Here is a 13,636-nt window from a genome sequence, read left to right on the forward strand (position 1 = left end):
AATCTCTATATGGATTAAAACAATCCCCACGGCAATGGTATAAAAAGTTTGATGATTTTGCATTGAAAGCTGGTTTCATTAGGAGCAACTATGATGCCTGTTTTTACTTTATAATATCTGATGAACCTGTTTACTTGCTTCTTTATGTTGATGACATTCTATTGATTAGCAAATCTAAGGTTAAAATTAAAAACCTAAAGTCTCAATTAAATGACAATTTTGATATGAAAGACTTAGGTCCTGCAAATAAAATTCTTGGCATGAAAATTGAAAGGAATAGAAGCAAATATTTTATGAAAATTCATCAGCATGATTATTTGGAAAAACAATAATCAAGTTTGGCATGGCTGGCTGTAAACCTGTAAACACCCCCCTAGCTGGACATTTTATTTTATCAAAATCACAATGCCCTAAAACTGATGCTGAACATATTAAAATGGAAGATATTCCTTATGCTAATGTAATAGGGACTATCATGTATTCAATGATAAGCACTAGACCTGACCTTGCATATTCTATTTCATTGCTTAGCCGTTTTATGTCTAATCCGGGAAAATCACATTGGGATGCACTGAAATATGTTCTGAGATATATTAAAGGTACAACTGGAGTAGGGTTAAGTTATATGAAGAGAGGTGAAAATCTAGATCTTGTTGGGTATGTAGACTCTGATTTTGCAGGTGATCGTGACACTAGAAAATCCACAACAGCCTATATGTTTTCTCTTGGAGGTAATTGCATCAGCTGGAAAGCACAGCTGCAGCCATTGGTTGCACTGTCTTCCACTGAGGCTGAATACGTGGCTTTGACTGATGCATTCAAGGAAGCCATTTGGCTTCAAGGTATACTATCTGAAATCCACTTACTGGTAAGAAATGCTGACATATTTTGTGACAATCAGAGTGCTATACACTTGTGTAAAAATCCGGTGTACCATGAACGATCAAAACATATAGACATAAAATACCATTATGTCAGAGATCAGGTTGCAACAAGAAAGGTAAGCATTCAGAAAATTCCTACTGAAGAAAATCCAGCCGACATGGGGACTAAGGTGGTGTCAACAGCAAAATTCAAACACTGTTTGGATTTGCTGCATATTGATGTTGGTTGACCTAAAACCAACTAGAGTGATGAAGGTAAGAGGTTGAAGCATGCTGCACTATTAGACAGGTTTGTGTTGAGTCTTCAAGGTGGAGAATGTTGATAGTGAAGCCCCAACTCAAGGCTGCTGGACGGAAGGCTAGTGGGCTTGACCCACTTAGCAACCTCCAGCAGTCTCTTAAAGGATGGATGGCAATTGGGCTTGGCCCATTCAGCAACCTCCTGCGATCCGTTAACTCGATGGCCCATCCAATGCTCTCCCATATATAAAGCTCGGTTTTCGTTTGTTACAACAGCATTCGTCCTTAGCCCTAAATCTGCCGATTTTCTCTCAGAACCGATCTTCTCTCTTGGCTATTTAAAACCCTAGCTGCGACTCATGGAGATACACTGGCGCTCTCAGATCTCTTCCATCTACTGCTGTCAACCTTACCTTTGGTGCTGTTTGAGTCCTACAGATCTTGTGTGTTGGCTCGTTTATGGTTGTAAGCTATTTCTGTCACTGATTTACATATTTATCTTGCTGTATTTTGTGTTGAGCGTTGAGGAGTTGAGGGTGTATATCTATCATCATTATTATAGTGCAGTGAGCTCCCTTAAACCGGAACTCAACGTGGATGTAGCCCTATTTTAGGGTGAACCACGGTAAAACCTTGTGCCTCTTCTTTTACTGTTTTTTATGCTTGTGTTGCTTCGATTTATCTTGTGGGAACAAACTGTCATTTTTCTTCCTGTGTTAGAGGTGGTTGGGATATTCTGTATGTGTGTATGAGTACGCCCCAGCCCAACAGTCCCAGTTTAGAATTTTCTCTTTCTTTTTCTCATGAACGCATGCATCTTCGGTTTGAACTGATTAGCGAATCAAATGTATTCTCTGCGTTTGTGTGAAAAAGTTTGCGTATGTTGCGAATGGAAGTTTAGAGATTAGCTTGAATCCTTTGTCGAGGTTCCATGGATGGAGGAGACAACCTTGCTATTATAGTTTAATAGGTTTTCTTTTCTTTTCTATTTTTTTGGGGGGGTTTTAGGAGAACTAAATTGGGACTTGAAAGCCAAGAATACAACAGTATCCAAACAATGAATATCAAGGGTAATTCTATAAACAAAAGTTTGGTAAATTTTATTTTGACACAAAATGATGGCTCCTCTCTTTATTTGATAGCATTTCTTTTTAATCGATATTATTTGCATATATTAATTACTGAATGTGAGCGTTCCATGTTTTGTGGCTGTTTGACTTCAGCCTGATTGGTGGTTTTGATGATGTGAAGAGAATCAAATAATTTATAGCTGTAATTTGATCTTGAAAAAGATGGGAAGCTGCCAGTTTCTGGTGGTTTAAAAAGAGGATCCACCGCATACATAGTAACTTTATGATTTTTACGATATTCCTCCTTTAATATCAACTGCTTCTGGAATTACTGATACATGATTTATCTAGTCCACCTAATATGTGCCTTTGATATATTTTTTTGGTTCCAGAAATACAATGCCAGTCTGCAACTGAAATCAACCATCCAGCGTCAGGGAGAAACCATATCACATCCACTAGCTAATTTGAACAATTAGGAAACTATTATCTTTAGCGTGTAGGTGTACTAAATTTTTTGAGTAACTATACTCGTACTTGCCTTCAAAAGATAAAACAATCTAGGTTACAAAAACTAGTCTGCAGTGATTTACTTCGATTCTAAACATCCTAAGAAAAATCCGTAGCTTCGAAAACACTCATTTACCAGTAGCTTTAGAAATCTAGATTGAGACACTATTGGGAATTCCCATGCCAGAGAGCCCACTAGCTCTAATGGAGTCTGAGATGCTGGGATAAAGCAAGGTATAAGGCACTTTAACTGGCCCAAATCGGTTCTTCCATCTCTTATCATTGTTCCTCTGTACTATTCTATGTTCGATTTGAACAAGCTGCATCCGAAATCTTTCAAAAGCTTCCAGAGGTTGGGCATCTGAAGTCCAGTCAGGACTCTCTCTCTGTCCTAGATAGATCTCATCGGTAGCATGCCGGGACAAAATCTCTATCAGGGACACCCCAATGAGCGTTTGGAACTGCGCTGTTATTGTCTTCAGGAAGGCTGACTCGGGGTTTGACTCAAGCTCAGCATACTCAGGGGTCCCTGGCTCAGGCATGAATCGGCGGCTTATAGTTGGGCGATTAGGGAGATAGCCGGCATAAGGGTATTGGCCAAAATTCACAGCTGCATGGAGGGCAGAAGCCACCCATATGATAATTGTACATGTTTGGATGAGTTGAGCTCGTCCTTGCATCTCAGGCCACCACACTTCATCCTTCTTGTCCCCGTGACCCTCATTGCGGAGCTCTATCCACCATAACTGGAGTTCGGAGTCACCTTGAACTGACTCATCTGTGGAGTAGTAAAAGGAGCAATATTCACGAACCCAAGTTTCAATTGCTGACCAGATTTCAAGTCCATCAACAGCATAAGGGTAATCCTCTATCAAAAGTCTAAGGCCATAGGGCTGCCTTGAGTCTCGAACCGCCACTCCTCTGCAGTGAAACTGATGGAATCAGTCATTCATTTCTTCAAATATTGAAGCTTTCTGATGCTATTTTTCATTAAAAGGCATTGTGACTGACCTTTTAAGCAGTTCAGATGGAAGTCCCTGCTCGGTGAAATTCCAGTTCTTGTAAACGAAGGAAGACATTTCCATTGCGTATTTAGCTGGAAAGACTGTTTTTTCAAGCACCCCTCCAGCATTGATGAGGATCTGTCGGGCCAAGGCATTTATATACATAGTATCACGGAAATGAGGATGTAACAGTTTGTATATTGGGTGAAGCACACTCAATTGTCTATTCGTCGCAATGACAAATGGCTCTATTACTGCATGCGTGTTCAACCTGCACCAGAACTGTAAGCCTTCATGTATAGATTCCAAACTGGAGAGAATCATTTCAATTTTTGGAATTGATGAGAATCAATTACAAAGAAATCATACCAGTGGCTGATGAGCTGATGGTATCCTGAATCATTTATAGCAGCATAAGCTTTAGCAAGCTGCCACACTGAACCTTCAATGCCATGTTCAGCAGGAGTGAAGACTTGGCTAGTGGCACCATGTTGGTCCCCTTGTGGATGGGGTAGGCTTAACTCAATTGCTAACGGCTTCAGTGTTCCATCATCTTGCAGCAAAAGAAGTGTTCTGCTGGCATAGGTCTTTGTGGAAGTCGTGTTTATCCGTCTCAGGTATGGCATAAATGCATCATGATGATCCAATATGAACAGCTTGTTATTCTTAATTGCCTATGGAGAAGAAGATAATTAAAAAATTTTGTAATCTAGATCAATCAGATGAGGTTATTGACATTAAAACGGTTTTCTCAAGAACAAATAAGTTAGGCACCAGATCAGGGAGTGTAGTAGTAGTACTTTATCTACTGTTTGCCCATTCATGTTCTTCTCAATCTGCTCTCTGGTCACTGTACTGGTTTGGTTTCCATATATTATTGGGTCTAGCTTGCTGGCAGGTGGAAACTCCTGGGGTAAATAATCAGTAGATAATCTAGTCAAAACACTGGGAAAAAAATCTTAGGTAATTTGTCAAATGATCATTATGTTTACTTGGAGGCCTCGGATGACAACAGGGTTCACTCCAGCAAGCATTTCTCGTGCGAACTCCTCATCTGTCCTCCAGGCAGACTTATCCTCTGGAATTTACATGAAAAAATTTGTATAATTTTGAACAAATAATGGATCATCAAGCATCTAAAGCTCTGGACCTCAAAAACTAAGGAGCTATAGAGGAAATGCATATACCTTTGATAACATCTGGCATTGGAAATTTGAAGAGCCTCTCACCATCAGAGCGGACGAGCTCCTTCAGTATCTCGCAAGGGATGTACTCCCTAATTTTATTTAGCAAAGCCCGATTTGGCAGTTTAACCCCCCGTTCATATAGGTTCAACACATCTTGGAAAGTGTCAAACTCATTGGGGGTTTTGTCAAATAAGGCCACAATTTCTGCCGGCAGTACCTGTCCAACGGATTTAAGTGCATAGGCAAGGAAATCCGACATCTTCACCGGGCTGAACCGTTCATCTCTAGGAACATAAATGTTCAGACCTAGAAGTGGCAATCTGCTTTCAATGTTAGGATCTGCAAAGAAGCAAACTGAACGTTAATAGTAATGTACAGAATTAAATGCTGCTAAAATAGTGACAAAACTGTGTTACAGCAAGAACTTGTTAGAAAGTTTAAATAAATAATAGGCAGAAAGACAAGGACCTAACCAGCTTCTGTTGGTGGCCGGTCAGTTCGTCCTCTTCGAGGGTAAGGGTACGTCTTAGATCCACCAAGCACCGGGCGTGCATATTCTGGGCCCTTGTCTGGCATTCCCAGATCATTGTAGTATGCATAGTCATATACTCTGTCCCACTCCTTGAGCATGCCTGATCCATTCCCTCTTAGACCAATAAGCTCTTGTTCCCTGTAATAGCGTAGTGGTTCTGGTGTATTGCATGGCAGGATGGTCTACAACGAAATCAGAGTTCTAGGTTAGTGTTTTTTCACTTCCTATTACCCTTACCAACTGTTCCAAAAATCGGGAAAACTTCTTAAGCCATTGTTTAACTTTGCTCAACATGTCTAAATGCCCACATATAAAACAATCTTCCTGGCTTAGTGCATTAACTTGTTTACCTTAATCCAGTCTCAAAGTTAAACTTATTTCTTGATGACTGTTTAACTTTGCTGTTAAATATTTCTAATTAGCCCACAGATAAGAGATTCTTCCAGAATCAACTTTTTTATCCAATTATGCTTAGATCTCTGTAAAAAGAGTGCTACAGGAAAAGATAGATATTACTTGACATAAAGAAGATACCATTATTTCGAGATGGAAAGCAGTATAATAGGTGAGGTTTCAATTATTGAGGCCAAAAAGGGACACCCTTTATGATAGAAAAAATCTCCAATATGTACAGGCATGCTACTTAATCAAGTTCAGGAAGTTATTGCTGGTTCATAAATCTTCTGTTTTGGAGCTTAAATGCCAAAATCTTTTCCCCATCAGTGGGTTTCACTGTGTTTTCAGAGAAACACCAGAATATTCACCAAAAAAACCTTTCTTTTTGGTGTTCTCTCTATTTTTCTGACACTATTGGCTCACCAATGAATCCCTTATTTGGTCTAGCTAACTGATGAGTAAGCTATAGTAATTTTAGTTGTAAATAACAATCTATTTTGATGCTTTTAATATTGAATTACCTTGTTCGAGAAGAAGATCCGATCATAATTATATCGATGAGCTGGGTAAACCCAAGAATTGCAAATAAAAAGGAGTTGGCCGTGCCCAGGAATATCCTCCAAGGTAACTGTCTTGAGATAGAACTGGCTGTGGCGGTGGTTTCTGATTATGAAAGCACCAGGGAAGCCCATGGCCTCATCCCAGTCAAATGTAATGTTGAAGGCTGCTTCTACAGCTGATAACACCGAGGTGATTGTTGTAATCGACCTCTCAAGGTTCACAGCTTTTCCAAGCTTCCCTCTGTTTCCATTATCTAGACATGTAGGGAAAACTAAGATAAGTTATCAGAGTAACACAAAAACTCATTCTTCTACAGTTTCGTGGCATCTGATTGGGCATCGTCTAAAAGAAATGTGGCAAGAAGGATATTCCAAGTTCGCAATGAAATTGAGAAGTTTCCAACTGAGAGACCTAAATGCATATAACTATATAATGGGCTTCTGTAAGTAGAGCAATTTGCAGTAAATGAGCAAGACATTAACGAATGGAACTTTCAGATTTATTTATTTTGCTCACTGAACTATCATATTGGTTAAGTTAATCTGTTTATCTAAGTAGAGCCCTTCGAAGTTTAAGATACTCAAAGGTTCAGCTCGGCTGAAGTGAAGTTCAAGAACTACACTGGCAGGACTGAGGAACATAACAAATGAAATAAAAAATGTGGGTGGGTTGTGGATCTTTCTCTCTAACTGTCTTTGATGTAAGAGTGAGACATGAGAACAGGGACAACAGCCCTCTCTGTACGTAGACAAGTCAGGGTCATGTAGATTTTTTTTTTTTTTTTTGCAAGTAAAATTTTACCGCTCGGGAGGGTTATGTACATTTAGCCATTCCAATAACTGCAGTGCACATATTTATATCACTTCCTAATCAAGTTTAAAACTATATATATTAGGCTGTAGTTTTGCTGCAATGTTACAATATGTTGGAGATTCCAGTACTCTGAATTTTCATAGCGAGGACATGGAAATTAACAACCAACTTTCTTGGTAGAAGAGTACAGTTAATAATGTGTCCTTTCTTGAGATGCCCCCGTCTTCTCCTTGTCACTATTATAGCCTATAGTGAATCTTTTTTACACCAAGAAAATGATATTTTTCCATCACTGCTCTATCGTCCTATCAAGAAAAGAAGACAACAGAACTGCCAGGTTCTGTTTGGTTGCAAGAAAATGTGGGTATGTTTAGAAAGTTCAATCTTGGGTTATCATAACGCGGACATGAGTAAATTAAGAATCCGATGCTGAACTGAGAGAGAGAGAGAGGGAGAGAGAGAGAGACCTGGGTCGCCATGAACAGCACTGATAAGCTGTAATGAAACTCCTCTGCCAAAGAATTCATGAACTCGATCAAGAATCAAGGCACCAAAATCATTCGACTTCCTCAAAACCACGGTCCCTTTGATCTTCTTCTTCATTGTATTGTTGTGTATGGACTTGTGTTGGGTTCTCCCACAAAACATTTCCAATACTTTCTCAAACAACTCGGGGGTAGACGAACAGTTCCCCATTTGGAACAGATTCTTGATTTGATGATTTCTCCAACCGAGATATTGGCGATGGGTTTTCTTTCAAAGAGAGATATAAGGTTTTCGCAGGCTTAATGGAGACAACAGTCGTGCTAGCGTATTAATACCACTTGTTGACTTGTGAGGACCTGGGATCAACCTTCTGTAACTACATATATTTGCCGTCTTATGGTGGGGTCCTCTAATGGAATTTCCAATCTTGATCTCTTTAATAAAGAAAGTTGAGGAACTTGATTCCTTTGCCATCCATTCCCCAAGGACATGCTTTGTTATTTTAAAAGAAAGTGTATCTTGCATAATCTAGTCATATATATTATATAATCAAAGCTGATATCACTCATGGGCCTCCATTTTTTTCTCTTTTTCCCATATAGATGTTACTATAATCACATAATAACATTGGCCTATACAGCCACTAAAGCTGTGGGTTTCAAGCAGTTACTGCTCTCTCTCTCTCTCTCACACACACACACACACTTGTGTGTGTATTTGTTAACGATGTAAAGAAAGATCTGTTAGCTAATCGAAGTTGGGTTTAGCAAAATTTACCAAGGGGCAAGGGGTACTTTTGTTTTACACCATCACTGTTCATTGATGACTGAAAATATCAAGTCGTGCCCAAAAAATGTCAAAAACATGTAATGTCTGGGGGAGTTTCCAGAAAGAAAGTGACTACAAGGTTATACCCCGCTTATTGTTGCCCCTAGAACATAGGTCAAGTTAGGGCCAACCCTAGATTTAAGTTGTCCAGGGCCATGCCCATTTCAAACCACTTGAGGGCGATGCCCATTTTAATTTTTAGACTCAGTTAGTTTTAAATTAATTAAAAAAATAAATTTAAAAATTGAAGATGTTAGAAGATGGGTGTCGACGTGCGCATTATTATAAATTTTTAATTAATCTTAATCTCCTATCTTTTTTTTTATCAAAAATAATTAATCTCATGTGCATCATTGCAAATTTTTAATTAATCTCCATCTTCCATATTCCTTTATCAATAATCAATTTCATTCTCATGCGTATGAGTGCGATTTTGTTCACCCCCTTTAACGGGAGTGACCATAACCCCCTGTGCTTTGAGGGTTATTTTTAACGGAGAGAGCAGTCCCCTATGTTTAGGGTTGACAATAGTTCGGTTTGGTTTCGGTTTTTGTCAAAACTATAACTAAACCAAATTTAAATTACTAAAACTAAAATCAAACCATTACCCATTTGGTTTTAAAAATTTAAAACTATAACCAAACCAATCGGTTTCGGTTCGGTTTCGGTTTAACCATGATTTTTTTAGTTTAATCCATATCAACAAACAAAGACAAATAGCATTCATAAATTTTTTTGATAATTTCACAACAAACAAAGATAAATTATAATAAAGTTACCTTATTCTTGCATAAAGTTACAAAACTTATTGGATATAAAATCACATTTCCAAACCTACAATTGTTAAAATCAATAAATTAATATGTACATAATTAAATTATAATTTAAGCTAAAAAAAATTAGCTACGAAAGTTAATACCTTCATCAACATTAATATATTCTTCGTAAATTGATGCATATCCATCTGAAATGAATGAGTCAACTCTATCTAACAAAATTATAAATATAAAAAATAAATTAATATGAAGAGAGATGAGGCAGAGAGCGAGGGTGAGAGAGATCGAGAGCGAGCGAGAGCAAGAGGGGCCGAGCCCTAGCGAGAGCAAGAGAGATTTAGCGAGGGCGAGTGAGAGCAAGAGAGATGCAGAGAGCGAGGGTGATTGGCGAGCTCGCGCGGAGGAGCAAGAGAAATGAGGCAGAAAAGGTGAGAGAGATTGAGGGCAAGCGAGAGTAGGGGCCGAGCCCTAACAAGAGCAAGAGAGATCCAGCGAGGGCGAGCGAGAGCAAGAGACATGCAGAGAGCAAGGGCGAGGGCAGGCGGACGAGCGAGAGGCAATGAGGGTGAGAGAGAGTGAGAGTGAGGTTGAGAGAGGAAGGAGAAGAGAAGGGGAAAAGGGTTTGCAAGCAAGGCAATTGGGTTGGGGTGGGCTGGGCTCAGGTGGGCGGGGTTGTATATAATATATATTATATATACATATTATACATATTATATTATATATATTCGGTTCGGTTCAGTTACCCACCATTCGGTTCGGGTTTCGGTTTGGTTTTAGTGAAAACCATAACCAAACCATACCCATTGAAACAGTGTTCGGTTTTTCCCCGAACCAAACTATTACCCAATCAAACGATTTTTAACCGCGTTAACCGATTCGATTTCTGTTCGGTTCCCCACGGTTTCGGTTGCAATTGCCATCCCTACCTATATTATTTTAACCCCTCCCTCCGTTAAAAATAACCCCCAAAGCACAGGGGCTTATGGTTACCCCCATTAACGGGGTGAACAAAATCGCACTCCATGCGTATGGCAATGACACCCATCCTTTCACAACTATTTCATGTATTTTTATTTAATCTTAATCTCCTTTATGTATGATTGTATCACAATTATTTTCATGAGCCTAGCTGGGAATGGCTTGCGACTCCATCGTCTTCCTTAGTTCCTCTCTTTCTCAATTTTTTATCCATCCATTATCACTGACATATGTTATCAATATGTGCGGGCATAGGTTTTCAATCCAACCGATTTCACAACTATGTCTTCTCTTCAATGATTCCATTTCTGTTCTCATCATTCCGTTGTGTGACTTATGAGGTATATTTTTTGATTTTTTTTATTAACCCTTAAATTATCAATTAATTTTGTATATATATTTCAATATTTGTGATCTCTTTATTATTAGTGAATCTACATTAATGGATTGGCGACGGTGTCTATAAAAAAACATCTGTTAGAACAAATTAATTGTAATAGTTTAATTATTAATTTTTTATCTAAAAATATTAGAAGAGTAAATTTAAAGTGAAATATTATGAATTTTATATAATAAAAAAATTTATTTGTATTAATTTTATTTTTAAATATAGTCATAAAGATCCCATAAAAAATTTCGTTTAGGCCCTTAAAATCTCAGGGCTGGCCCTAGATTAAGTGGTTGGGTCACGATAAATTGAGATTCGCACTAGTAGATCGTGAGTTCAATTTCTTGCTCTACACAGTGAGATAAAATTTTCACTTCGATTTACCTTCTCAATCGAAATTGAATACACGAATAATGAGAAACCGCTTAAAGACGAATACCCAATTATTGACATCCTTGTGCTTTTCAAGATTGAGAAGGGCATATTAAGCATATCCCACCTGCAATTTTGCCTATATTAGGATTTGTGAATTCATATATATACCCGGTGTTCTTTCATGTAATTTATTGGGAGCTTGGTTTAGATGTGTTTTCTTACGTATTCCATGAACATTTAGTTTGGGAATTGTCTTCCTCTATTGGATGTGACTTTTTGCCAAGTAGTCCACATGCTGTTGTTATTTTGTTTATTCACCATTGGAGACGACCAAACATATTGGGGATGCGCTTGCTTTTGCTGGCTTATCTGTTTCTTTTAATATTTTTCTTAAAAGGAGTCTCATTTTGCCTGTGCTTTGAAGCCCACGGTGCAGCCTTTTGAGCCCTCTTTCAATAGTAGCTTTAACTTATTTGACTCATCTTTCATTTGGAGCTTCTGTAAATCTCATCCCAGTATATAGAGTAGAGATGGGATTCTTGAATATTAATTCATTCATTCATATTATTACAACATAGATTCAAAGGGGAAACAAAAAAAATATTGGTAGAGCTGATACCATGATTGAAGAAATTGAGCATGTAACTAACATGCAAAATGTTCATCATCAGTGTCCCCTTTTCATTCATAATGCATGTTCATGGCCAACAAAAGCTAACCTCTGCTGGACATTAATAATTTCAGGAGATATGATTGGTCGTTATTTTGGTGTACATGTGTGGGAGAGACTCTCAGCAAAAAGGCCCTTCAATATCTCAACTTTATATCTTTTATATTATCAAGTTAGAGATGTCGAAAGTGGGATATATAGTCTTGAGTTCACCTGAATTTTTGACTTTATAAAATAATAAAATTAAGAATAATTAAATTTCAAATTTAAATTTTTGATATTTAATTTAATAACTCTAATATTTTAAAATTTATATAGACAATATCACAAATGACAATCAATAAATCTCAAATAATTCATTTTTTATACATAATTTTACACTTTTTATAAGAAAAATTATGTCTCATACACAAAAGGTCATAATCATTTTTAAAAAATTTAAACATATAAATGAATATATATATCCCATATATAGCTAATGGAATTTGAATTTGAAAGATTATGTAATTTTATAATTTTAAATATTTATAAAATTCAATACTATTTTTAAAAGTGGAATTGAAAATTATCAAACATTTAAATTTTTCAACTTTTAATTTTTATATTCTAAATTTTTATTTTACTAGTGGAATTGTATTTTTAAAAATATTTTTATATATTAGATAAATAAATATATTTTTAAAATTATTATAAAAATAAGTTAGCCCAATTAATTTTTTGTAGGGTTCAACTGGTTAAGACTCTCGAACCTAGACTCGGGGGCCTAATAGGCCAACTCGGCTTGACGCACTAAGCGAACTCAGGGTAGAGTTTGAAACATCATTTTTTTTATAGTGTGTTTTCAAATTATAATTTAAATTTTTTTAAAACTACTTTATGATAAAGACTGTTCACTCATCCTTACGATTTATATCTTATTTTTATAACTTTCACTAGTGTGATCTTTCATTTTCATGGTTTAGTTTTTCAAAATTTATTAAAGATTATTTTCTTAAGTGATCTTTAGTGAGATTTACTTCCGGTGGACTTGTCTTTTCACTAAATTTTGTGTTTGGTTTAGTTTATTAAGGATATATTTTTTAGTACACTTATTTTCATAACTTAATTTAATTCATAACTTGGTCTAAATTTTTTATTCATTACAAAATATTGAATTTAAAAGAAAAAAAATACTTCTTCAGCATCAAAATAAAAAAATTTTAAAATAAATTTTTAAATCATTACAACTCAAAATATAAACATAAAAGTTGTCTTTTTCTACTAAAACAAAATGGCATACTTTAAGTAAAAATTTAGTTCTTATAATAGGTTTGGCATGCTTGATACACTTAATATTACTAAAATAAAATTTATACATATTTCAAGTGTGTCACATAAAAACACGCTTACCTTTACATGGCATGCTACAAAAATACTGAAACTTCCAAAACCTCCTGTTTAAGAACTTTCATTTTCTTCAAATTGTTTGCCTCACATGGAATATTTGAATATTATAAGGAATGAATCCAAGTTTAAAAAATGAACTTTCTAAGCAAGGAACTTAAAAAATAAAACATTTACATAAAATGTGTACATAAAATAAAATATAAATTTTTACTTTACAATATTTTTGTGACAATGTTGACATATTTTCAATAATTTTTTCAAGTAGAGTTAGCATTTCTTAGATAGTCTCCAATCATGTCACCTCATAATCTAAGCAATATTGAGCAAAATAGTATGACCATACACGATTATGGATACAAATGAGAAGTCAAAACGTTATACAAATTTAAAATAATTTTCTCATGCAACACATAAAAGTCACGGAAAGGATGATATATATATATATATAAAATTATATAAGAGAAGAGACAAGGAAAAAAAAAAAAAAAGTCGGAAAGGAAAGAACTTCCACTTTGGAGCAAGAGAGTTGCCAAAGGCAGCCCCTTTAGTGGC

General features: G+C 36.4%; 1 protein-coding gene across 2 annotated transcripts; it reads right to left on the reverse strand.

Moving 5' to 3' along the window:
* Nucleotides 1-2,669: 2,669 nt before the first annotated feature.
* Nucleotides 2,670-8,033, reverse strand: LOC127800498 (probable linoleate 9S-lipoxygenase 5). 2 transcript variants are annotated; one of them, XM_052335125.1, is made up of 9 exons: nucleotides 7,665-8,033; nucleotides 6,345-6,637; nucleotides 5,369-5,609; nucleotides 4,896-5,234; nucleotides 4,701-4,786; nucleotides 4,509-4,616; nucleotides 4,078-4,382; nucleotides 3,716-3,979; nucleotides 2,670-3,625 (listed from the first exon to the last, which is right to left on the reverse strand). In XM_052335125.1, the coding sequence occupies exons 1-9, from the start codon at nucleotides 7,891-7,893 to the stop codon at nucleotides 2,857-2,859; spliced, it is 2,634 nt and encodes an 877-aa protein (XP_052191085.1). In that variant the 5' UTR covers nucleotides 7,894-8,033; the 3' UTR covers nucleotides 2,670-2,856. The 2 variants fall into 2 exon arrangements, with proteins under 2 accessions (XP_052191085.1, XP_052191086.1); XM_052335126.1 differs by lacking the exon at nucleotides 6,345-6,637 and having other exon boundaries at nucleotides 7,665-7,862.
* Between the last annotated feature and the right edge of the window lie 5,603 nt (nucleotides 8,034-13,636).

Source organism: Diospyros lotus, chromosome 4 (assembly GCF_014633365.1).
Source record: "Diospyros lotus cultivar Yz01 chromosome 4, ASM1463336v1, whole genome shotgun sequence".
NCBI classification, from domain to species: Eukaryota; Viridiplantae; Streptophyta; class Magnoliopsida; order Ericales; family Ebenaceae; genus Diospyros; species Diospyros lotus.